The sequence below is a fragment of the Mus caroli genome, unplaced genomic scaffold, assembly GCF_978045245.1.
Source record: "Mus caroli unplaced genomic scaffold, Mus_caroli_1 scaffold_9, whole genome shotgun sequence".
In the NCBI taxonomy this organism is placed as follows: Eukaryota; Metazoa; Chordata; class Mammalia; order Rodentia; family Muridae; genus Mus; species Mus caroli.
The window spans coordinates 57,344,005-57,371,348 of record NW_028227264.1 but is presented as its reverse complement, the minus strand read 5'-3'; the positions used below and the strand labels follow the sequence as shown (position 1 = coordinate 57,371,348).

The 27,344-nt window shown below is 40.7% G+C and overlaps 1 protein-coding gene across 3 annotated transcripts in view; it reads left to right on the top strand.

Annotated features, from left to right (window-relative positions):
• Positions 1-27,344, top strand: part of Septin10 (septin 10) — an 82,665-nt gene that overhangs the window by 46,396 nt on the left and 8,925 nt on the right. For 2 of the 3 annotated variants that reach the window (XM_021174286.3, XM_021174285.3), the window contains exons 7-9: positions 1,247-1,415; positions 7,641-7,773; positions 11,844-12,031. In XM_021174286.3, coding sequence (XP_021029945.1) covers positions 1,247-1,415; positions 7,641-7,773; positions 11,844-12,031 — 490 coding nt within the window. Of the gene's footprint in view, positions 1-1,246; positions 1,416-7,640; positions 7,774-11,843; positions 12,032-13,611; positions 14,457-27,344 lie in introns of those variants that run through there. The other variant, XM_021174287.3, reaches the window with a different exon arrangement.

Sequence of the window (27,344 nt, the reverse complement as noted above, 5' to 3'; positions counted from 1 at the left end):
GAATTGGAATCTATAAAGTAGTGGTTAAACATGATAAACATCAGGGCCAACTTGGACGATATAGTAATATCCTGCCTCAAAAGTTAAAAAAAGAAGGTGGAGTGGGGTGGGCAGAGTAGAGTGGTAACGTGTGTTTAGTGCATGTATGAAGTCCTGAACAGGGAATAAACAGTTAAACATGAAGTGGTCTTGCTTTTGTAGCCTAGCTGGCCTGGAAATTTGAACTCTGTAACTCTGAGTACTGGGATTATATGCATATATAACTCCATGCCCAGCTGATAATATTTTTAAATGAATGTAAAATATTGACAAAACTTTTAGTTAAAATATAAAATAAACTGGGTATGGTATACCTCTAGTTCTAGGCTAAAGCCAGAAGATTTTAAGCTTGATGCCAATCTGTACAACACAGTGAAGTTTGACTCAGATATATACATACACACACATACATACACACACATACATAGATACACACATACATACATATGCACACATATATACATACATACACACATATATGTACATACATACACACATACATATACATATATGTATATACATACACACATATATACATACATACATGCATACATAGATATATACACATATACATACACACATACATACATACATACATACACACATACATAGATACATACACACATACATACAAGAATAAAACTTTAAAATTTCATTTAAAATACTTTGTCACTATAATATATTTATTTATAGTCCTTTGGTAATCATAAACATAGAATGACCATACCATTGTATTCACTAATTTTGAATAATATTTAATACAGATTCATACATGTAATGATATAGAAAAAGATTTGATCATTGTAGATCTGGACAGAATTTACTACTTGAGAGGGAAACAAGCTTACTTAAGTACTATGTAAAACGGTCCATGGTTATAGTTGGTAAATTAACAGTAGGAGTAAAATAACTCGAACATATGGCAATGAAAAATATGTCTTTGCTATTTCCTCTTTGTCTGTTGGCTACTGTAGTTGAGGCAGACTTCTCAGTCTGTTAGCTAGTACTGCCTGTGATTCAGAGTGTATAATGCAAGCGTTTCTTCCTTGCTTATGTGTATATAATAATAGTAGCCATTGATCAGAAGTGACATCTTGCTGTTTGCTATTTCACTGTGTTTTCCTTTACCTTTCATTTGACAAGCATTGATTGTGTTCCAGGAATTAAAGCTAGCATTGTGCTTTTCTTATTTATTTTCTCTGGCTAGTGGAAAATGAAAATCACTGTGACTTTGTAAAGCTGCGGGAAATGCTTATTTGCACAAACATGGAGGATCTGCGGGAGCAGACGCATATGAGGCACTATGAGCTGTACAGGCGCTGCAAACTGCAGGAGATGGGCTTTGTAGATATGGGCCCAGAGAACAAGCCCCTCAGGTAAGGGAGGCTTTTGGAGGAAGGCAGGAATGGAGGAAGTTAGAAAGGATTACTCTTTCTTTCTTAAGCTCCAGAGTGAGGAGGATGTATTGTTAGAACTCTAACTATGAAAGTGATTCATTTGACTTCCCCGATCAACTGATATCCCTTTGCTTCTGAAGATTATGCCTGACTGTAAAGGAGCTAAGAAAAAAACCAGTTCTTTTATACAGCTACTTGGGAAACTGTTCCAAGAAGCTTGTAAGTTCAAGGTCTGCCTGAACTGTGCAACCTGTTAGGGCCAACTTGGGCAATACAGTAACAACTTGTCTCAAAAAGTTAAAGAAAGGTGGGGTGGGGAGGAGTGGCACCAGTGTGCAATGTTGAGAGTGCCAGTATGATGAGCAGAGGAGAAAGGAGCACTTAGATTTTGCAGTTGGATGTGAATAACTGAAGGAAGCACTTCAGTTGTTGTTTGCATCTTGTTTTTTTTTTTCCTTTTTTTTTTTTTTTTTTTTTTTGTGGGGCAGACCTGCCTAGAAGCAGATAAAAGTATAATTATTGCACAAATCAAGTTACCCACGTCTTCATCAGTTGCACCTTTTCTGAAAGAACATTTGGAGTAACAGAAGCTCAGCCAAGCATGTAGTATCTCCTCCTTGTAAAGAATCCGAGTTAAAATGGTTTCTCATAGTGGCAAGAATTTTAGACCTAAAGACCTTGATAACTGTCTAGACTATTTAATGTTCCTCTCAATTTCTTTGGTAACTTTATATGGTGCTAAATGATATCCTTGAATTTTTAAATGAACACATACATATATACATAGAATCCCATTTCCTTATGTACTTAATCAAATCTGATTTGATAAAGCATTCAAGAACAGTTCCGATGGATAAAGCACTTAGTCTTTAGGGTCAGCACTCTTTTGAACTTTTATGAGCCTGAGAATTCCTTTTTCACTCCACTGTTGGCATTTGTTAGTTACCCTAACTGTTAACAAGTGTCACAGAGAAAACACAACAGGAAGCAACTAGAGAGCATCCAGTCATTGTTTAGATTGCTGTTGATCTTGTGGGAGACTTACTCATAGATAAAGTTAAGTTTTAAATTTCATTAGTGGTTTAAGGTAAAAAAGTAAGAGTTTTATGTGTTTAACCCCTCTCCACCAAATTAATACTATATGCCAACAGTTCTGAAAAGCTGATGATTTTCTAATCATACTATATTTTTACTGAAGATTAACCATTTCAAGTAGGCTTCCCTAGTGTTTCCCAGAGGAGGTTTTCCCTCTCATTTCTTCCAAGTCTCAGGGACAGTTCAGAGGTCCCTGTCTGTCTGGGGAGGCAGAGATTCCAAGTGAAAGCAAACAGGACAGCTATGAAGTATCTCCAAGACAAGAGATCTGGGTTGCCTGATGAACTCATCATCAGTCACCTGTAGATGATTAAGACATGCATGGTCAGAATTCCCAGGGATGGAGCCTAGCAATCTACGTTTTAAAATGCTCGCTCACTGAGTAATTATTATTTATCTGCCATCTATCTGCTCAGCATGCCAGCTACTGGGTATGTATGTAAGTGGGTCAGATAGATATAACCTTGCCCAAGGGCAGGAATATGAAGAGGATGTTTTGTCTTTTGAGAACAAGAGAGAATGTAGTTGGACAGAGGTCCAGAGGTCGACATGGAGAGACTAGCTAAGAGGCCAGCCATAGGAAGATGGAGGCTTAGTCAAAAATGATTACATAGTTAGGATGTACAACTTTTGAGGAGTTATTCAAAGATTGGTTTGGATATGGGATGCCAAGAATAGATGAATCAAAAAGTACTTAGCCACCTAAGAAACAGTACAAATTGTGGTCACTGATATAAGCAAGATGAGATAGGGAAAGAGTGTTGGGAATTATGATCAGGAAAATTTGAAACTGTTAAATTTAAGCAGCTTCTTAAGCATTCAGGATGAGTGTATAATTTGAGAGGAAGGTAAAACTGCGATAAATCAGTAGTAATATTGAACATTACTTGGTCAAACACTTTCAAAGCAGCTGCTGTGTTCACCTGTGTGCTGTAGTGGTGGTGGTGCTAGGGTTCAAAAAAACCAAGACCCCACATGTGTGCTGAATGTGCTCACCACCCACTCGGCTACACCTTCCGCCCAAGTGTCACTATTGTAAGGCTCTGGCCTAAGTGCTGGTGGTTTGTACAATTCCAGCTGTCTTGGAGTTGACAAGCTTGTAAATAAGGGATGACCAAATCATATCTTCTGTTGCAGAATAAATTGTACCTGTGCTTTGTGCACTACAGGAAAGGTAGACACTATGAGATGGAAGAGGGTCTTTGTTAAATTGGAACATTAGAAGAGGTGCCCTGGGGACAGTAGTACTTTCTCAGCTATAATAAATGGAAAGACCTAGGAGGAGGGGACATCACTGGAGGGTCTTGGCAGAGGACACAGGAAAAAGGGGACTCCAGTGTGAGGGCAGCTTCTCCCCTTCCTAGGTTGCTCCATTTAACAACAGGGGAATTTTTTAAAACTGGACTCTGGATTTCTTAGGCCAAGCTGAGGCAAATTATTTCTTGTAGTACTTTGTTATTTTGTGAGATTTGATAAGGTTTATATAAAAGGTTCATTGTAGCCTAATACATAGAAAGCCTCATTGTTCATAGTTTCATGAAGTTACTTTCTGTTTTCTGAGGATTCTTCCCCATTTCATTCTTAATTTGGTTGGCATGTAAAACCTGAATTAAATCAACAGAGCAACTAAACAAAGTGTTACATGGACCTGTTAGGGTGCTCTTTATTTTTTCATTGCCAGATGTTGAGTTTGTTTTTCTATCATCTCTTATTTAAAATGGTTATACCGAGTCGTAGTTGATATCTTTTTTTTAATGGTTTTTGAGCTTTATTGTAGAAAGGCAGAGAGAAAGAGAAAGGTAGAAAGAGGGAGACCGACCATGGCCACGTAGAGAGAGGGGAAGGGAGAGAGAGAAGGAGGGCTAGAGATGAGAGTAAGAAAGGTGAATGCTTAAAGAGCTGTAGTTGATATCTTAATACACCCACAGTAATCATATTTTTGTCATGAGGTCCAAGCATAGAGTATTATACAAAGCTGGCATGTGTCTGTAGATGTACATATGTACTTTTTTTGAGACTCTGTCTCACTGTGTAGCCTGGCTGGTTGGTCTGGAACTCATTGTGTAGACCATCTAGCCTTGAACTCACAAAGACCAGCCTGCCTTTGCCACTAAGTACTGAGATTTTTAAGATGTCCCACCACATCTGGCCTTAATTTTTTTTATATTAAGTTATATCAATTTTTCTTTCATAAAGATTTAAGTCCCCAATTTATAATGATATCAGAATGTTTTCACAATTTCTATGAACTCTTCATACAAATTCCTGACACTGAAGTGTTAGGTCTATAGCTCTTGGTTTTATGGTGGATACCTCAGGCAAGTACTGTACCCCATGTAGTACAGAGTGACCTATAGATTGCTATTCAGCCCAAGCTGGTCTTAAATGCATAATTCTTCTCCTATCTTCTAGACACTTGGAATATAGATTATGTGCCACATCTGGCTAGGGCTTATAGTTTTGAAAAGAAGATTTATATAGTATTGTAGAATTGCTGAACTGTCTGCTGTAGTTGTACTTAAATTTTATCTTTGGAACTATAAAGAAATGAGTAACTGCATTTAATAGACTTAGAAGTTCATCATGTTTATTTAAACTATACAAGTAACAAGAACATCTGTGAAAAAGCTTGTAGACTTGAGAACTAAGAATTGGTCTTTTTCGGGCTGGTGAGATGGCTCAGTGGGTAAGAGCACCCAACTGCTCTTCCGAAGGTCAGGAGTTCAAATCCCAGCAACCACATGGTGGCTCACAACCATCCTTAACAAGATCTGACTCCCTCTTCTGGTATGTCTGAAGACAGCTACAGTGTACTTACTTATAATAAATAAATAAATAAATCTTTAAAAAAAAATCTGTTAAAAAAAAAAAAAAAGAATTGGTCTTTTTCCCTTTTGCTTAAAGGTAGTCAGATCTACAATAATGTAAAATAATGGCATTATATACTCATGACAACAAGCTAATTGGATCCCAGAGAGGGGCACAGGCACAGTGTAGTATGAAGTGGGTCAGATAGATATATGAACTTATGTTCATTTAGTAGAGGTCATAGTTCAGAGTACTAACTGCACACATCATGTTCTTCAGATCTATTAAGAGTTTCTCATTTACCTTAGAGTGATACAACAAACCTCTAAAATTAGAGTTGGTCTCATAAATATATATCCTAGGAAGTCAGTATGGGGGACGCATGTAGGAGCAGCCCACCTCTTTCCTTCTGCTAAAATCTAGGATGGTTGGATGTGGGCTTTAAAGAAGTCTGATCTAGTTCACATCCCAGCTTCTAACTATCCAGCTGTGTCAGTAGATTTACTAAGCTCTTGCTCCCCCACCTGGAAATTAGAGTGTCAATGTTTGTTGTCGAGGTTTGCTGCAGACATGAAGAATCTGCTGCTGATGGCATACAGTCACTAAAAGTGCCTTTTCTGTTTACCACTTTTATTTATTGTCTTCCTGGGTGTATGACAGATAAAGTAACAAAGCATTATTTTAACTGTCAATTGATAAGTTGGGTCACTGTTTATTACTTTATGTTTTGGTATAAAAGATTTATCGATTGTACCTTCAAAATGGAGTGAAATTTCTGAAGTTTGTTAAAATAGCTAATATATTTAGAAGATTCTTTAAAATGAGACACAAACAAAAACAAAACAAAAACCCAAAAAAACTAATCCTATATACATTGCCTCCTGGCAGTCATCTAGTACTTAGGGTATTTTGCACAATGATGTGTTTTGCTCTTAATGATGTTCTTACAGATGTTTAGGATGTGATCTTAGAAAACCTGATGTGTATAACTTAGCTCTCAGCCATGATAGCTATCATGTAGCATTTCTTGATGTTTTTCTTCAGCTTATCAAATATTAATAAAAATTATTAATTAAAATATGAATTTTAAAATCCAGGTATATTTAATGTCTTTTTGAACGCAATAGAAATTTCTTACTGACATAAGAGGAAAGAGAATTTGTATTCTCTGTTAAATCTTGGGATATTCACACAATAAGCTGAAATGGAAGCGCTTGGCATTTCTCATATATTGGAAGGTTTATTGTTGTAGCTCTGGAATTTTACAAGTAGGCAAGGAGAACTAGTCATAGAATTCTGGGACAGTCTCTGCTTGGCTAGAATTGACTCTCTGTATGAGAAGTGTCTTTCTCTAAAGACAGCATTAAGAAGGAATTAGTGTCTAGATAGCTTTGCTGGGTAGACAGGTAACAAAGATGACCAAGGTCCTCTACCTATTTTCAGTATTTGAATCTATTTAAAAAGAGGGGAGACAGGATATAAATGCCCTGGAGATAGTTTGGAAGGATGAGTACAGCAAGGAGAAGGGAAAGCCTTTGTAGAGGAAGTCACATTTGCACTTGGTCTCCAGAGATAGAGGGAAAGCCGTGCAGAATGGGCAGAGACATCAGAAACTGAAGAAAAGTCAAAAGGAGGGAATGTTCTAAGGACAGTGAGTTATTTGGTTTGGCTGGAACCTAAGGGGGTTTAATATATTTGTCGAGGAATTAATCCGGAAAAGAAGTAGAGCAGGTTGCACTTTCCTGCCTGTTTAAAAGAGGGTGTGATCTTATTCCACAGGTGGTGCAGCCATAACTGGAGAAAGATAAGGAGCTTTGTTGTTTGGGTGGAAAGTCTAGTAACCAGAAGAACATAGTGAGCTATGAACTAGAAGCCAGGGATCATTCAGGGGCACATTGGTTATAGTACCTGTGGCAATGGAAAGAGGACCGGATTTAGGTGATGTCAGCTTCACAAATAGAGCTGATCTGCTTCTGTGCTCAAAGCTAAGCAGAGGGGATAAGTCTTGTGACTTCATTACTTCAGCATGTAGCTGGATTGATGCCATCTAACAAAGATTGAAAAAGGAGCATGTTTGGGATGAAAGAGAGTGCCTGTGAAGGACTCTGTCAGTCTCAGTTTGCCTTCTTAGCTGTAGCACTGAAAGCCTTTCATCTGTTGCTGCAGGCAGTGGCATGTCTGTGGCCCTCAGAAATGACAGTACATGCATGATAAAACAAGGCTTAATGTGAGGCACATACAGGCTTACAAAACTGTTAGCATGTCTTTTTAACATGAGAATAACACAAATAACTTTTTTAGTCTTCAAGAGACTTATGAAGCTAAAAGACACGAGTTCTATGGTGAACGTCAGAGGAAGGAAGAACAGATGAAGCAGATGTTTGTGCAGCGAGTAAAGGAGAAAGAAGCCATTTTGAAAGAAGCTGAAAGAGAGGTGAATGTGCTTTGATATGATGTTGTTTGTACTTACTGTTTTGGATGGGTCTATAAAATTGGAAGGTTAATCTTAAGATTATAATCATCCTTTGAAAACTATAGCACATAGTCTTTAAATATAGACTTTAAAGAAATTATAACATGAAATCCAGTTAAACCCTTTAGTCTTTGGAGCAAACCTTCTTCCCTTATAAACAGCAAAGACTTGTAACTACTAGGTTAGTAAGAAGTATTCTAATACTGTAGCAGAAACATTTCAGCTGTGGCTTAAGTGGTTTTTTTGGTTAAAATTCTTTCAGTAGTGGAGACAAAGCAATGTCTGTCCTTCTCCCAAGGTTCCAACAACAAACTGAGGCACAGTTTTGCCAGAGTTCACTTTGGGAAATTAGTAAATTTATTGCACTTCCTTAGAGCATAGGTGAGGGTTACTTAGAGATTTGGGGGTGTTTTGCCCCAAGCTGGCCACACCTGGAAAGCCTTACCCTGCAGGGCTGAAGGCTTCCCCGGTAACAGCATAGTTGGACACCTGCTGTTCTCCATGGGCAGAGTTGCCAGGGTATGGGAGAATCTGGTGCCCTCTTCCTCAGAGCCTCTGCAGGGATATCAACCAGTAACCGGCCCAGCTGGGATTATCTTTGCAAGGGGCTGCAGTTGAATTCCTTAAGATGGTGGTGGTTTGGCTCAGAGGACAGTCACTCATGGCAGTTGTTGTTTCCAGTAGTTGGGGTTGTTTTTGTTGTTGGTTTTTTTTTATTGTTTTTGTTGTTATTTTTTTACCATAAAATAGGCAACTGTGAAAACTGTGAAGTGGCTTTCTTTAACATTTGCATTCAGACTTAGAGAACCATGGTAGTCACCCTGACATAAGAAAATACTCGTAAATTCCCTGTAATTTTTTTCCTCCTCATTCTTCAGGCAGTGATTCCAGTTTTGAGTTAGTTCCTATTCTTCTGTGTGTGTCAATGTCCTATGCACATGTGTACACATACATGTAAGTAGGTTAGAGGTCACCTTGTTTTTTGTTTGTTTGCTTGCTTTGGGATATGATCATTCACTGGCCAGAGCTTGCTAACTGCTGAACCCGTCTCCACTGCCGACTGCTGGGATTACTTAGCATAGATTACCACATCCATCCTTTAGCAAGGGTTCTGGGCATTGACTCAGGTCTTCATGCATTCATAGCAGACACTGTACTGATTGACATATCTGCAACCTATTGTGAATGAACTATTAGAAACAAGCACGTTGATATATTTCCAGTGTCAGCATTTATTAAATAGAAGTAAAGTCAGCTGACATAACTTTCATTGACTACAGTGCCAAGCAGTCCCAATTTGCCTTGATATCTGGCTACAGGCAATCATAGGATCTTTTATTCCAATCTCAATTACTAGTAGTAACTCTCAGATCACTCATTACAGTGCATACAGTAAGGTTGATAGGTGGGAGAATATGCATAGGCTAGAGAAGGACTCCAAAGAGATACTACAGGTTCAATTGATGGATTCCTGGAGGTGGTCACTGTAGGCGGTTAGATAAGACATTAGAGACACAGAAGCAGAGCCTAGGTGTCACAGAACCCTTAAGGATAGGCACCTGACCTGTTATAGATATTTACCGAAGACATAACACAGATAAGTGACCAGAAATCAGGTGAGCTGGATCAAGCAGTGAGGCCTGTCAAGTGGACGGGATCTTTCAGTCCCTTGACATGCCCACTGTGGTCAGATGGCAAGTCAGTAGGGCCATCATCAATCAGTTCAGTGTCAGTTCTTTTACAGGGTCCAAGTGAGCATATTGAACTCTTTGTTGTTCTAGGATGTCGGATCACAGTTTTAGATATGTTTCTTTTTGTTTATGTTTCATTTTGCCCCCTGAGCTGACCTTCAGGGTTGTACTTTCAGCCATCCTCATTGGTTTAGGCCTCCACTTGAGGATGTTTCATCCCTCTTACAGAGTAGATGAGAGATTGTAATTTAACTTTTGTGTAACAGACAAAATTTGGACAAAAGTGGATTTTAAACAAATATAGCAGAGAATATATATTGATTAAACATATATATTATAATATATATAATATATATATTGATTAAACATAATTTTTTCTTTAAGTCAGTTTTTATGTTACCAAGAGTCCATCAATGTCCCAAGAGCATCCCTTTGACTAAAGTAGAACTTTTATATCAGTTTTGATTTTATCCTAGGAATTTTCAAATCCTTTAATCATTATACATATTCCATCTTTAAGCTTCATCTTTCACAAACCTTTATCACATCCCTTTTGTGTTTTTCTGTTTATTAGTTCCTTTTTATGTTCATTAATGTCATAAAGAATGAAAGGAAAACATTTACCAGATTATGTTGGTGCAATAATGTGATCTAAGGTCACCTGTCCACAAAAGTACAGTTTTGTCTGTTGTAAATCCTGGGCACTGCTGCCATTGGGGTCTTGTAAAGACTCCATTCAAAAATCCCATGGGAAATAAACATATATACAGCCAGGCCTCATTATAACATCGAAGCCATTAGACAGTTTTAAGTCCAAACCAAGCATTTCCTCTCTGGTAGCTTTTCTTTATTTCTGGCTAAAAGGAACAATCAACTATTTTTATCTCTGGTCGATACCTACTCCAATACACAATGTAGCAGACAGTGGTAGCTCATCTGTCAAGTTGGTTTTGAAGAGCTACCTTCTGACATTTTCAGACTTGAAACTGTCTAATGATTTCTATGTTATAATGAGGCCAGGTTGTGCATATATTTATTCTTCATGGGATTTTGAATTGATGTCAAGCATGGAAATGTTAAAACGGGCTGGGTACAGGAGCAAACCCTCAGAAATGGTACCCATTTATAGCCCTTTTACAAGTTGAGGTTAGGAGAAGAGAGCCTGGTCATAAGGAACTTTTCAGTTTTCTTTTCATCTGCAGAGTGGATCTAGCTGTTAAAATTTAAGATGCTGTTCAGAGGCCAGGTTTCTCTGTCCCCTAGTTTTTCAGAGTATCTAGGGCATACTCACCCTAATTTTCTGGGTGCATCCCATGGAGTGTCTGAAAAAGATACTTCTGATTCCCATAAATAAAGGGAAGGGAAATGAATCAGTGAGGCAGGCAGCATCCAGGATAAGGTGCCCTGTGACCTGCACAGGCAGTACCTTCTACATCCCATGCAGTCCCCCTCATAGAGGAACAACCCTCGAGGCCTCCTCAGGGGTTCCTTCTCTAGGATCCAGCTCTGCTCTTGGTCCCCCAGTGATGAAGTCCCTGATGCTTGTTTGAGTTGACCAAGCTGGAGTTAACCATTACCACCTGTTGTTGTTTACTGCCTTAATTTTGGGGCCCTGTCTCATGACCCTAGATCTTGTTTTGGGGATTCTGGGTCAGGTCAACTGGGACCAGGTGTGAACTTATGAGGGCTCTTCTCATTGAAACCATCACAAGGTTCTTGATATAAACTGATGCTTGCTATCCAGTACTTTATTAGTATGACTTCAAACCTTCCTTTTCTTCTTCTTCTTCTTTTCTTCTTCTTCTTCTTCTTCTTCTTCTTCTTCTTCTTCTTCTTCTTCTTCTTCTTCTTCTTCTTCTTCTTCTTCTTCTTCTTCTTCTTCTTCTTCTTCTTCTTCTTCTTCTCCTTCTTCTCCTTCTCCTTCTCCTTCTCCTTCTTTCTTTCTTTCTTTCTTTTTCTATGTGTAATCTTTAATTGGAAAATAGGGTTGCTTTTTCTTCTGTACTTTTGTGTACCTTATTTTTAATGAGCGTGAATTTGAGAATCTTTATTAAATAGGCTTTATAGATTAAAAAAAAAAAGGCAAGAATATAAAAATACTTAGCAGACAGTCAAAAGTTTTGTTCCTGAGTCTATGGCCTTTATGTATTGGCTCAATCACATAAAGTGATTAACTTTAAAATGAAAGTTCCCAAGGCAGTTCCAGGCTTTCCAGGAAGCATGGCCAGTAGCATAAATGAGTTGGGTGGGGAAGAGTGTTGTTTGGCTGAGATGGAAATGGCTCCCGTGTGAGTGCTGCCACATAGTGTCAGTTATGGGAACTGTTCGTTTGCTTCACAGCTTCAGGCCAAATTTGAGCACCTCAAAAGAATTCATCAGGAAGAGAGAATGAAACTTGAAGAAAAGAGAAGAATGTTGGAGGAAGAATCAGTTGCTTTCGCTAAGAAGAAAGCTACCTGTGAGCTGTTCCCGAACCAGTCATTTTTGGCGTCAGGTAGCAGCATTAGGAAGGACAAAGACCGAAAGAAGTAAGAGTCCTGCTACCCTGTCTCGGTCCCTGCCCCTCACCATCTGTCTCCTTGCCCTGCTTGCTCTTCTTTACTTGCTTCCGCACTGTCTGCTCCTGCTACCAACACTGCAGTGGCTTCAGAACAGAGACTCTGCCTTGGTCTCCACTGTCCTCAAAGCAGCTAGAGTCGCACCTGCTGCGTCTTAGGGCTTCAGTGTTTACCAGAATCAAGAGAAGCACATGAATAGCAAGCCTCACAGCACATAAGGGTTAAGTGGGGCAGGTGGGTGGAGTCACTACTGTTATTTCATAGTCCTGCCGTTACTGCTCACTAGCACCATGAGTTATTTATATGTATGTCTCCATAGAAACTGCATACTGATGGAGAATCAGAGTTAAGTACCTTATTGATGAAACTTTAATTCTTAGGCTCATTTAAAAGTATTTCTACTAATCATTGATTTTGTAAGAATTTGTTATTTTAATACGGGAATCAGGCATCAACTGGATCTCCTGTGCTTTGAAGTCAGAGCTGGTGAGATGAATGGTGGATGTGAGGAATGAGAGGAAGGTAGCATGAGAGGGCCACAGTAGGGTCAGGGGATGAGTAGCCGGTGAGCTCCAGCTCATAGCTTTGGGATATGTGTTAAAGCCACAAGCTTTTGAAAGTAAGTTTACTTTCTTATTTGTAATTTCCTTCAGTGTTTGTGCCCTTTGTTTATTCCTCCTATTTTAAAATATCCCTGTCCACTTTACTGTTTTTACTTCACGGAGCCTGCCATGCCTTGTTCTGTTGGGAGGCCCTGTGTCATAGGAGGCTGAGCTCTGCTGTGGTCCTCACAGGGCAAGCTCCTGCTTCAGGGAACTCAGTGCCTACATCTTATGTAATTATTTGGTGAAAGAATGAATGTATAATAGATGTATTTTGATTGAAGTTTGGGATTTCAAGATGCAAATTATAAATAGAATTTATTACTAGTTTTACCGTGCTTTGGATTAAAAAGATGAGCTTTTCAGTTTGATTCTTCAGTGTAGTCTAGTGTACCAAGATAAGATTCCCCCACTTTCCCATATATATCTCCCCATTACAGTTGTCATCAGGCTCTCCTTGAGAGCCTTGCTATTGTTTACAGTGTCAGACAAACTGTACATTTTTCTCCTTTCTCCCCTTGTATGCTAGTACTTGGGATTGGGCCTCCAGCGTCCTGTAGGGCAGGCAGCATTCTTACTGCTGAGTTGTAGCCCACGCCTGTGTTTTTGTTTTTGTTTTGTTTTTAGACATGGAATCATGTATTCTAGGGCAGCTAGAGTCCATACATTTATTATGCTAAAGGGTCTAACCCAGAGCTTTATTCGCGCTTTGCCAGCTGAGCAACATCTCATCCCCAGCCCAAGCACAAAGATCTTTAAGAGCTCAGGACTCATCCTCAAGACAAGGTGGCTTGATAATTGTTTTTCTTTTTCAAACTCCCATAGCTAAATATCCTGTATGTGCTGTCTATTTGCTCTTTGTATAAAAGCTTTGTGAAAGTAATGCTTTTGATAATTTTCGCTTCCAATTTTTTTATTGTTCCATTTAAAGGATTTTTTTCTTTCCAGCTCCAATTTTATGTAACACAAGAGTTCCAGAGCACAGATGGCCATCACAGTCAAGCTGTTTGTATGCATTGAGCTCTTGCTCCTTTTGCCTTATCAGTAACTCAGTTATTATCTAGCAAAGGGCTAAAGCTAGTCTCATTTGTAGAAAAATATTTTCACGTATAAGGCTGATCCGTCAGCCAAGGTGCATATTTCTCACACATATACTGTATTAGGAATCTGTAAGTTCCTATCTTCTGTGGATCTCGGTCACTTTCCTGCTGCCGGATGTTATTTTACTGACTGTTACTCTAAGTAGCAAAGGTTTATCGCTATTGAGACACTACAGAACTCCTTCTATTATGCATAGCTGATTGCCATTTTATTCTAGCATGAACCTTTTTTTTTTCTGTATACTAAACAGAAAACACTGGAGGCATGTACGTTGGACTGTATTACAGAGTTAAAGCTAACTTTAAACTATGTAACCTTTTATGACTCAATGTGCCTTATTGTGTATTGCTATGATATAGCAAAATATGCTTAGAAATTAAAACATACATTTGAAGCTTGGTTATGATATTATTTTTCTTATAATATCATATGTATTTTTTAAAAAATTTGCCTTTCAGGGACTAAGAAAATTGAAAAAAATAAAGTTGAAAATTTTATTAGACCATCTGAATCTTAAATATGTTAAAAACTTGATACTTTGTATTTCAGGAGGTATTTGCATTCAGTGCCTTAATAGTCCTAGAGCATTTTAATGTTTTATCTTTTCTAATGATTATAGGTATATATGTTTTCATTCTTTTGTATTTGAATATTCTGTATTCTAAATAAAATTGATAATCTTGACCAATCTATGTATTTCCTAAAATGTGTTTAAATTGCTTCAGTTTTTGTTTTTCATTGTCACATAATTTATCCTTTGATGCAGTAGAAAGTGGTATTTCATGACTCTTCTACAATGTGTGATGATCAAATCAGGGTTAAGTGGCACAGTTGTCAACTAACTAGCCCTTTGGTATTGAGAACATTCAGCCTCATCTCTACTATTAAAATGGATTTTTTAAAAATCAGGCATAGTTACTACACTGTGTTGTAGAATATTAGAAAAATTTCATCCCTGCACCTATACTTGGCTTCCCCACCTCCCCTATATCCTTCCCAGCCTCTACTAGTTACTGTTCTTTCCTTACTCTTCTGAGACTCAGGTTTTCTTCAGTTTCCACGTGTGGAGTGTGTCTTTATGTGTGTACCTGCACTGCTTAGTCCTTTCTGTTCATCCTGATTGGCTGCTCTGCTACTTCCATAGCTAGAGTGCTGTAAATAGTGCTGCATTAAACAAGGGACTGCACATGTCTCTTTGATGTACTGAGTTCATTTCTACTGGCTGTATTCCTAGTAGTAGAACTACCAGATTATAATATAATTCTAGATCTATTATGTTTTAGGAAATTGTTTCCATCATGGTAATACTCATTTGTATTTTCAGCAATAGATTATGAAAGTTACTTTCTATACATCCTCACTAACATTTGTTATTCTTTATTAATTATTATTGTTGTTGTTGTAAACTACCTTACTAGCATTTTTTTTAATGATCACTGTTCTAACTAGAGTGAGATCTTGTGATTGTGAGATAATTTTTATATGCTTACTGGTCATTTATATTGCTTTTGATGTCTGTGTATTTGTTTTGTTTTGTTTGCTCATCTTATCATTGTTTATTTATTTATTTAGGCCTCTGGTAAATAGTCCATTTTCCAATGATCAGAATGCTGTCTCTGTTGAATAGATCCCGTACATCTGCTTCCTGTGCTCTGCTGAGCATTTGCGTTTGGTACAATCCCATTTGTTCTTTTGTTGCCTGCACTTTTGGCATCTTATCTAAGCTGTCTTTGCTTGCCCTGAATTGATTCCCATATAACTTCTTCAAGTGGTTTCTTAAGTTTCAGATTAAGTCTTTTTCCATTTTTTGAGGTCCCTCCCCATCCCCTTATTGTTACAAAAAGCAAATGGGCAAGAAAGCAAGCATTTCCCAGGGCTGTCAGGTTTCATCCAGGGCAGACCTGCGTCCTAGCACCCTGATTAGTCAGGCCAGCCCTCAGTTGTTACAGTTTCATAGGCTCAGCAGCTGTGTTATTCTTGTGCATTTGATCTGCCTACGTGCCTGTGGGCCATGGTAGAGTTCTCAGTAGCATTTCTTGCAGAAGCGAAACTGATAAAGTTAAAGCAGCTACTTTGTAAGTGTCTGTTTTCTCAAGATAAGGACAAGGGGGATTTAGCTGAGCAAGCGAGAATACAAAGGTGGAACTTGCAAGTAAAGTTTTAATCCATTCTAATCCTCTGCATCAATATATATAGTGGGTGATGGGGCCTAGTGTTTTCTTCGTGTGGATGTCCAGTTTTTCCAGCACTATTGGGGCGGGGGATTACTTATCTGTTTGAGGGGTGGTTGGGCATGCACCACAGTGGATGTGGAGGGGAGAGACAGCTCATGGGAGTCGGCTCTTCCATCATGTTGGTCAGGCTTGGTGGCAAGCACCTTACCCCTGTGCCTCTGTTTGCTCCTAGAACCTTTTTTTTTTTTTTTTTTTTGAAGAGATGGTCCCTTTCCCAGTGGATATTCTTGCTGCTTTTGAAGAAAAGCAATCAGTTATATGTAATGACCTGAGTAATTTCTGGCTTCTTTATTTGTTTCTTTATTTTGCCCTTGTTTTGTTCTGAAGTTTTGGAGACAAATATTTGTGATGAATCAATCACTTTGTTGTTTCTGCTCAAGATGGCTTTGACTGTTTGGGGTCTTTTGTGGTGTACTATAGTAGTTTTTTGTTCTTCTTCCTCTTCTAGGTTTTCTTGTGTTATCCAGTATTTGGGAGATACACATTAAATTGTAGATTGTATTGGAAGATTTTACCATCCCTCTTACAGACAGGAGAACAGGAAGGTCAAAAATTAGTAAAGCTAGGGGAGAGTCAAATAAAACATTTTTTTTTTTTTTTTACTTTTCCTGGGGAGACATGAACAACTTTCAGTACTTAGAGCAGCATGATTGGCTAAAAGCCCATCCCAGTATAGAAGAGGAAATCAAAGCTGCATCACAAGGGAAATCAGGGATCTGCTCAGCTGTAAGGAAGCCTCAGTATCTTAGACACAGATTATCTTCTCTGGCTATATTTTAATAAAAGGTCAATACACTCCTAAATAATTTGGAGCTTGGAGAAGAAAGAGGTATTAGAAACTATTTTGAACTGAATGCTAATGTAAATTTATAACTTAAGGGGAAGCCAAAGTCACTTTTAGAGTGAGATTTACAGTCCTGTCTTACTAGGGGAAGGGCTAAAAAACCAGGGCATTTCCAGACGAAAAAAAATAAACTGAAGAAAAAATAAAAGATCAAGAATTGAGAAAGAAAAAGTAGAGTTCTTGTTTTAAAGGATTTAGGAGTCACGGGAAGAATGAATGATGAAGAAAAAGCCTGTGGATGTTCGACTAAAGGCACACAGGCAGAGGTGTGCAGCGGTTCAGGGGCAGATACTGCCTGAGAAAAGCCGAGAGCTTAGCTTAGGGGAAGCTCAGCGACCTGGGACTCAGGTGGCACGTGCTCCACACACACTTAGCAGCTGAGCCCCTCTGGTGCACCAAGCTGCACAGACCCTGCTCTAACCCTGTGGTGAGCTGCCCTCTGGTCATTTCCCCTTAGTGACCAGACATGTTTCAAAACTAGGAAAATGGGCCAGTCCAGCTTGAACTGGTTTCCAATGTGTGTGTGTGCTCAGTAAAAGTCTTTCTATGTCTTTTGAATTAATTAGGGAATAAACCCTATTTGTTGTCATCTTATGCCTATTGATAAGCATATAAAATATTAAAAATAAGATGCACCGTACATGTCTTAGTTAGGATTTCTATTTCAGTAATAAAACACTATGACCAAAAGCAACTTGGAGAACAAGTTCCTGAGGGGAGTCAGGGCAGGAACTGGAGCAGAAGCCATGCTCACAGGCTAGCTCAGTCTGCTTTCTTTTTTTATTTTCTTCATTTAATTAAAAAAAAATTTTTTTGTTTTTTACTTACTTTACATTCTACTCACTGCCCTCTTCCTGGTCACCCCCTCCCACAATCCTTCCCACTTCACTCCTCCCCTTCTTCTCTGGGATGGTGGGTATCCCTCCTACCCTGGCAGTTCAAGTCTCTGTGAGGCTAGGCCTTTCCTTTTCATGGCCATCTAGCCATTTTCTTCTGTCCTTCCCCACACTTGATCCTGAATCCCCCATTCCCCTCCCCACCCCCCTCCCTCACAGTTCCCTCCCTCCACCTGCCTCTAGGACTATTTTATTTCTCCTTCTAAGTGAGATCCAAGCTCCTCACTTGGGCCTGCTTCTTGTTTAGCTTCTTTGGGACTGTGGAGTGTAGCATGGTACCTGTATTTTATGGCTGACATCCACTTATAAGTGAGAACATACACACGCATGTCCTTTTGGGATTGGGTTACCCCATTCAGGATGGTATTTTCAAGTTCTGTACATTTGCTTGCAAAATTCATGTTGTCTTGGTTTTTGATAGCTGAATAATATTCCATTGTGTAAATGTATTACATTTTCTTTATCCATTTTTCAGTTGAGGGACACTTAGGCTGTTTCCAGTTTCTAGTTATTATGAATAAAGCTGCTATGAACATAGTTGAAGAAGTGTCTTTGTGAGATCTTGGAACTCAAGAAGTTAGACACCAACAACCCAAATAACCCAATTAAAAATGGGGTACAGAGCTAAACAGAATTTTCAACAGAGGAATCTCAAATGACGAAGAAGCACTTAAAGAAATGGTCAAAGTCCTTAGTGATCAGGGAAATGCAAATCAAAACAACTCTGAGGTCCCACCTTACACCAGTCAGAATGGCTAAGAAAAAAAAACTCGAGTGACAGCAGATGCTGGCAAGGATGTGGAGCCAGGGAAACACTCCTCCACTGCTGGTGGGAGTGCAAACTTGTACAACCACTTTGGAAATCAATTTGGCATTTTCTTAGAAAACTGGGAATAGCTTTGCCCCAAGATGCAGCTATACCACTCCTGGGTGTATACCCAAAAGACACTCAAACAGCTCACAAAGACACTTGCTCAGCTATGCTCATAGCCTGCTCTCCATCTAAGACTACCTGCCTATGGGTAGCACCACCCACCATGGCCCTCTCTCATGAACCCGTCAATCAAGAAGATACCCCACAGGCTTGTCTGCAGGCAGATCTTATTGGAGGTATTTTCTCAATTGAGGTTCCCTTCTCTCAAAGGACTCCAGCCTGTGTCAAGGTAAGCCAAAAATGAGCCAACACTATGAGAAAGGAATGTGTGCAGTGAACTAAGGGTAACATAACCCAAGCCTGTCAACTGGACGGAAAGTCACACCCCCTGTCCTCTAACTCCTCCCCCTGGACTTACAAAGAGGAAGCCCTGCGCAGGCCAGTCTCTGGAGCACTCTAGTTCAGTTATCTTGCTGCTTTCGTGAAGTACAGTTTTCGCCTAACTTTTACTTCATTTCTTGAGAAAAACAGACAAAACCCCAAACCAGAAGTTACTGCATTACTTTTTGTTATGCATTTATTCAATTACTTGTACCAGATGCCTGGAATCCATAACTACTCCTTTTGGACTAATGTCACTGCTAACATAAGCCTGCTGACGGCTCTGGGATTGAGTTACCAACAATACAAAATCAAAAAGATGTTGTGACTCAAGAGAATATAAACAGCAAAACCTGATGCTGCTGAATGCAGGATAATGGTGAGAGTAGACTACTACATCACTGATAGGAGTGCAAAATGATGAATCATAGTTATCTGTGTCTACCAGAGTTTTGTGTTTGTAAGGGTTTTGTGATGTTTGTTTGTTTGTAGGGATTTTTTGTTGTTGTGTTGGTTTGGCTTGACTTTTGGTAGTTTTGGTTTGTTTCTGGGTGTAGCAAACCATCTCCAACAGTAGCCTGAAAGAACACAGAACTGGAGCTGACCTGGAGCTCCTCGCGTGGAGTTCAGTGCAGCAAGGCTGTGCTCTGGGAGCCTGGGAAGAAGTGCTTTCCTGCCTTTGCAGCCTCCAGAGGCTCCTGCATTCCTTGACTTTTGTTTTCTTCCTGTATCCTTTGAGGCAGCTAAGTGAGTTACATCATGGTACAAATCTGACCTTTCTCTCTTCCTTCCCTTCTCAAAATCCTTTCATGTCTGGACACTTGTTCCGTGTTCCTTATCAATCCCAAGTCTTCATGGCCCTATGATGTAATGAGTTCTGGAGTTTTTAGGGGGACTTTGTCCTACCTTTCTCCAGTAATTCACCTCCTAGAAATGTACTCAAGACATCAAAAGAATATTTCCTTTCCAGACCTGTTTAAGTGTGTGTGTGTGTGCGTACATGTGTGTGTGTACTGTGTGTACAGTGACCATTAACTGATGCTGGTATAAACAATCCATTTATGGTTCATACAATGGAAAATAATACAGACAAAACATGGATGAATCCTCTTTGCTTTATGATGAGTCAAGCCAGACACAAAAGGTCCATGGTGGGTGATGCCATTTATGTAATTTACTGACGGGAACTAATTCTTTGACAGTTTCATATGTGTATATAATAAAACTCTGGTCATACTCACCCATCCCCCACTTTATCTTCCTACCTGTACAACCCACCTCTCTCCCACGTCTCCATTTTAACTTTCATGTCTCCTGTTTTTGTTTTTGACACAATGGGTTTAAGGGAACTATACCCTTAAAGAAAACTAACTCTCCCTCACTAGAAACCATCAATAGGCAATTAGCTTCCATTTTTCTTCCCCCCTTCCAAACCGACCCAGATTATTCCTTCTCCTTCAAATTCATGGCTTCTCTTTTCACTGTTATTGCATGCATATATGCATATGTACATATATACATACATATTCATAAATATAACCTGATCAGTCTATGTACTATTACTTGTATGTATGTTTTCGTAGCTGTCTATTTGGTGCGCTCTTCCTGGGGAAGACTGCCTCACGTACTCCCAGCTCTCCTCAGCTGCCTACAGCTCTTCGTTGTAGGTGGAGACCTTCTGGACTCTCTCCTTGCCCATTGGTGTCATCCTTGTTCAACTCAGGTTTGGACAGTCATATTCGTGAGACGTTGTGGGTCTGATATTGCTAGGAGACATGACCTCACAGCAAACAGCCCGTTCCTCTTGGTGTTACGTTTCTGAGTCCTCTTCCACAGAGTTCCCGGAACTTAGATGCAGGAGTGTTTTATAAATGCATCTGGGGACTGTGGCTCCACAGGTATGCATTTTGATTGGTTGTGGTTTTCTGTAGTGGCCTCCATCTGCTTTAGGAAGTCGTTTCATTGATGAGGGGTGAGGAGTGTATTTATCCTTGGGTATAAGGACAGATGTTTATAGGTTGTTGTCAAGGATTATGATTAAGATTCTTCTCCAGTAGCCATAACCTGACCAACACTGAGTAGTTAGCTAGGTGTCCAGTACCAGGCATGGTTTCCATGCCATGTTTATTGCCATGCTCCCTACCATGATGATAATGGACTCAGCCTCTAAACCCTAAGCCAGCCCCTAATTCAGTACTTTCCTTTATAAAAGTTGCTGTGGTCATGGTGTCTCTTCACAGCAATACAACAGTGACTAAGACAGTCAATGTGCTAGTGTAATGAGGGAGATTTGACAAGGCTCCACCCCTGGATGAGGAGCTATGGGCAGGCAGTGCTGGTGATCGAGGAAGAATACGTTTTTTTCCCCCCAGGGATAAGCCTTCTCTGATAGGCTCTCCAGCCATGCGTGGCCAGCCCTAAGCACATAGATACCTAGCAATAATACATGATAAGCTTGGAGGGTGGGGGGCACACAGGAGTTGGAGGGGGAAGGCTGAGGGGAGGAAATGATGTGTATTCATACAGTACTCAGGTATGAATTTTTCAAAAACATAAGCGTTTAAAGAGAAATAATCAAAAAGCTCATCAGCACTCCAGTAGGCTTCATCCCGAGGTGGGGCAGTTCCAAGTGTGTGAGCCAACGAGTGGATCCACCACATAGATTCATACACACATACAGCATCATCACACCGTGCACTTGGTGCAGAAAAGGCCTTTGACATGCACTCATGATGAAAGTCATGGAGAATCTAGGATTCAGAAGACATATCTACATTGTAAAGGCTGTGCAAAAAAGTTCCACAGCCACCACCATGGAAAACCAAAAAACTTGAAACATTTGAATTAGAATAAGGTAAAAAGACCAGTTTTTAGATATTGACTTATTTAGTGATTTACCTAAAACACTGCCCACATTGCCTATCTGCCAAGTGTGACTTCACTTGTTGCCTAGAATAGAGTAACCTGGAAACACCTGAAACAATGGGCTGTTGCCCCTGACACCCACTGTTACCACCTATACAACTTAACTGCTATATACGCTTCTGTAAATCTGCTTGCTTGCCTGCCCCGCCTCGTGGCTTTAGAGTATAAAATGGGAATAAAAACCAGACCTAACATGAGAACCTTTCAGGAGCATCCTGGCTACCAGTGACATTTCCTCTCTTCCTTTCTCATGGGTGTTGGAGTGCTTATTCCACAAAGATTTTTGCAACACATTTCCACTAAATATAAAAAGACAAAGATGTCCTTTTTTTCCCCCACTGCTCTTCAATATGGTGCCTGAAATCTTAACACAATCGGACAAAAGAAGATTCATGGAATACAAATGGGAAAGGAAGAAGTCAAAGTGTCTTTATTTGTTGATGATTTTATTTTAAACATAAAAGACCCTAAAAGTTGAATTGGAAAATGCCCACAGCTGATAAACATTTTGAGAAATATGGCAGGGTACAAAATTAACACACAAAACCGTAGCCTCCCATGTATGTACATGGCAAATACACTAAGAAAGGAACCAGAGAAACAGTCCTATTCACAATAGCCTTAAAATACATAAAATTCCCTAGAATAGACCTATCTAGGAAGTGAAATGCTACAAAATAAAGTCATAGGGAAGAGCTTTCTAACTAGGGAGTATAACCAGCGATTGGCAATGGGACTTCGTGGAGATAAAAGCTGCTATACAGTGTCTGGTAAAGAGACAGCTTACAGAATGGGAAAAAACATTCACCGCGCATTCATCTGATTAATATCTCAACTAGAAAACTCAAAAAACTAAATGTCAGACTTAAAAACAACCCAATCAGAAATGGGGTCTGGAACTGAACAGAGTTCACAGAGAAATATTAATGCTGATAAACACTTTGTTCCGCATCCTTAGCCATGCGGAAAATGCACATTTAAACTACTTTGCTATATTCCATCTCATCCCACTCAGAATGGCTATTATTGAAAACTGTAATTCCAGGCTGGGTGAGGTGGTACATGCCTTTAATCCCAGCACTCAGGAGGCAGAGGCAGGGGGATCTCTGCCTTTGAGGCCAGCCTGGTCTACACAGTGAGTTCTAGGATAGTAAGGATTACAAAGAACCTATCTCACCCCCACCCCATCCTCAAATTGTAATGACCACACATCTGACTATGTTGCAGGGAAAGAGAAACCTTTATGGAAATCAATGTGAAAGCTAGAAATAAAGACTCTCACATGCCCCGGATATTTCATTTCCTCACATATACCCAAACGATTCTATAGCCTACAGGTGAGATACTTGCTCATCCATGTTTATTGATGCTCTATTCACAATAGTTAGGAAATAGAACCAACCCAGATATCCATCAACAGATGAATGTATAACAAAAAATGTAGTACATATGTAATGAATTTTGTTTGTTTTTGTTTTTCAAGACAGGATTTCTCTGTGTAACAGCCCTGACTGTCCTGGAACTTGCTTTGTAGACCAGGCTGGCCTCAAACTCACAGAGATCTGCCTGCCTCTGCCTCCCAAGTGCTGCAATCAAAGGCACGTGCCACCATGCCCAGTTTTCAATGAAATTTTATTCAGATATGAAGAAAGATGAAATTATGAAATTGACAGATATCTTAGTCTGTGTTCTGTTACTATGAAGAAACATCATGACCAAGGCCCTCTTATAAAGCATTTAATGGGGCCTTGTTTATGGTGTCAGAGGTTTAGGCCACTATCATGGTGTGAAGCATGGCAGCAGGCAAGTGCTAGAGCAGTAGGTAAGAGCTACATCCTGATCAGTAGGGGGGGAGAGAGAGAGAGAGAGAGAGAGAGAGAGAGAGAGAGAGAGAGAGAGAGAGAGAGAGAGAGAGAGAGAGAGAGAGAGAGGAGGGAGCGGGGAGGGAGGAAGGGAGGGAGACTAATTGTTATGGGCTTTTGAAACCTCAAAGCCCACCCCTAGTGACACACTTCTTCCTACAAGGCCATGCCCCCTAATCCTTCTAATCCTTTCAAACAGTTCCATTTCTTAGTGACCATGCATTCAAATATATGAGCCTGTGGAGACCATTTTCTTTCAAATTAGCACAGCAGATAAATGGATAAAACTGAAAAACAAAATAAAACAAAAACCAAACCAACCAACCAACCACCACCATCACCAACAAAGCCCCAAACTATATTGAGGTCACCAAATACCCCGTGCTTTTCTCATTTGCACCTTGGCTTTGATTCTTTGGTTGTATAGGAAACTGGACAGGGGCCCTTGAGGAGGATGCGTTAAGGGAAGGGAATTAGTGCACAAGGCATACAAAAAGTACTGAAAGGGAAGAGTGTGGTGAAAAGGTCCAAGATGAGAGAGTGAGGCTATAGGAGAGGTGAGAGGGAAGGAGGGAGAAGGGAGAGGGAGGGAAGAGGGAGGCCTAACCAAGAAGAAGGATCTGTGAAAAGAAAAACAGGTGTAAGTCCACTATTTTATAAAGATACTAAAATGTAAGTTTAAAAATAGATAACCTGTGTGACTGAATAAGGCTCATTCCAGAACTTAACTGTTTAGTAAACAAAAACCCCACTGCTGAGTATGGGGTTCCTCCTTACCAACTCAACAACAGGTCAGAGGGGTCCCCAGAACAACACAAGCTACTGATATTCCTTGTGCTCACTTATCAGAATAGGTGATAAAATCCTATCGAACACACCCTGGTAACAAGATAAGGAGAGAGCAAAAGGGAAAGCTAATGTTTGCTTAACTCCCTTAACTCCCTTGCAGCTGCCACAGCGACTTGTGATGGTGTACAGGATGGCCTCAGGGAAGAGGCTCTCTGATCTGACACCGCAAGCAGAACAGAACAGGGATGTGAGCAGGGGCAATGGCAATGGCAATGGCCTGTATTGTTTTGGGATTTCCTTAGACTCCCTTTGAACAACAACTCAAAAGGAGGTTTCTTACGCCTGCCACTGGGGGCATACTTTACATAGTCTGATGCAAACATCGGGTTTCTCTTATCTTCTGGGGACTAGACAGGCTTTTGCATGGGATCAGAAGGGCAGCAGCAGTTGGCACTCACATACCCAAACTATCTTGCCAATAGCCCTGGTCTGTGTTTTGTAGTGTGTTTTTCTGAGTCCAAAGCAGAAACTCTATACTTAACAGTTTGGGCACATAAACATAATAATGCCATAGGAACAGCTATCCTAGCTTGTAGGGATTCCTATAGAATTATATAAGACCAGATCTGGCTGGATATAAGTTTTAGAAAAATCTCAGAACTCTGAGACCACTGGAGGAGACAGTAGCTGGGCTTGTTGCCTTGCCAAAGGGACTTGAGAATATGTTTAGCTTAAGGTTCTCTCTAACCCCAGCTCCAGGTCAAGAGAGCTCTGATGCAAGGTTAAAGACTTGCTGAAGACAGGAAATCTATAGGCCTGAAGGCTGTTGCTTTCAGATGGGCCTCTAGCTGTACCAGGATTTCTCATTGGTGTGTACCAAGGCATCCTAACCCTCAAGGCTACCATATGCTCTAGGGCCTCAGTTCACTGTGCTGGATACTAAGATTATGAAGACGCCGGAGAGGGAACCCCAGAATGTGGCCGTGGTGAGGGCTTGGTCTTCTAATGACTCCAATTCTCCTGTAGTTGGCCATATCATGTGTTGCTCCAGGCTTTTTCCCTGGAATAGAGTGGGCACAGGCTCACTCCAGGAAACCTCTCTCTTTTCTCTCCCATGATGCAGTTTCTGTTTCAGACTCAGAAAATCATATCGCAAAACATAGGCAAGTGTTACTGGAAAGGAATTTTGTATTTTAGTACCAGGAGGGAGAAGGCTATGTGTGTAAATGCACATATGTCCAAGCATATGTGTGCTGTGTTACAGGTAGGATATATGTCTGTGAGAGTGTGCCTGCACTTTGCATGTGCTACAGGTAGGATGTATGTGTTTGCCATGCCCAGTGTGATGGATCACGAATAACTGGGGCCTGGATGCAGACTTTTGTAGGACACTATCTAAGATGAGACAGTAATACTGGAAGGATGCCTTGGGGAAGTGTGAGCCAGGTACCTGCCTTACTGCACAAGTGAGAGAGCCCTGTGGACTACTGCAGACTTCTCTCCCTGCTGGGATCAGGAGCCCAGGCAAACCCTTTACATACAGGTATGCCTGAGGGATGTAAGGTGGGGCAGCCAAAAGTTGTCCTCATGGTTAAGGAGCGAGTGGGGGAAGGCCTGGATCTTGTGAGGAGGTGTGGCTGTCTTCGGGGTAGAGGGACTTTCAAGTTATGCTTCTCCTAGAGCAAGAGCCTGCCTGCCAAGCTCCACCTCTTTATCCCCCAGTTTCTGGTGTGAGCCAGTTTCATAGGGGTCCCTGAGTTAACCTGAGCAGCGACTCTCAGAGTATCTAGTGTGGCGGTGGAGACAATGGGAGATAAAGCTGGTCCTCGGAGAAGAGGGCAAAGGAAGCTCTGGAGTTGCCCTGGGCACTCCTGGCTCCTCTAAAGAACAGGGATAAGCCTGGAACCGAGGAGCCGGGGCTGGTAAAAGGGCTTGGGTGGCTGCGTCTTGGCTTCAGGGAAAGGATCATGGGAGGATTTTACCAGCAAGAGCAGTTCAGATGCAAAAGTGCTGAAGCCATTCACAGGGAAGAGCAATGAGTAGGGGCAGGGGCCTGTGGCTATATCAGACAGAGGAAGGAGCCTGAGCTCTCAGGCCAGGTCCAAGGAAAGAATTTCTAAAACAATAGCTGTTTGCCCATGGGCTGGGACAGGTAAGGGAATGTAGGGTCACCCCTCTGCAGCCAGTTCAGATGTTACATGGATGCCCCAGAGCTACTTAGAACTATACCAGAAATTTATTACTGTGTTGGATGTAGTTCCTGTCTGTTCAGGACACCAGTTGGTACCAAGGTCAGGTTCTGCCCTCAGAAGGAGAGAGGCCACTATAGTAGAACAGCGGGGTCGGACATCAGTGGCCCCTGTAATCTTCCTCTTTGTCAGGGCCAACATGACCATACTCTGGCTCCAGAACTGCAGCTTTGTAGCCTGGGAAAAGGCTTTAAGGACTTGGACCTTGTCTGGTCTTTGCCATGAAGCCTTGCCAGCCAGGAAGGCAGCTCTGAGATGAACCTGGCCTCATGTCTGGTGGTATGGTGTGCACGTGGGGACAGCCCCAGGAATGTCAGGGCTGGTAGCCAGGCTCGGCTCCTCCTGCTGGCCTGAGACTGAAAGGAGCATAGGAGTCTGCACTAGTGTGCTAACAGGTGGTGGGGCTGGGGTGGAAGACTCCGCCAGCACACCAAGCTCTTGTCTTTTGTGGATGGGCGCTATCTGAGCCCCTAAGAGACCCCCCTCTTGCTCATCACGAAGACTTTTAGGACTCTCCACCTCTCTC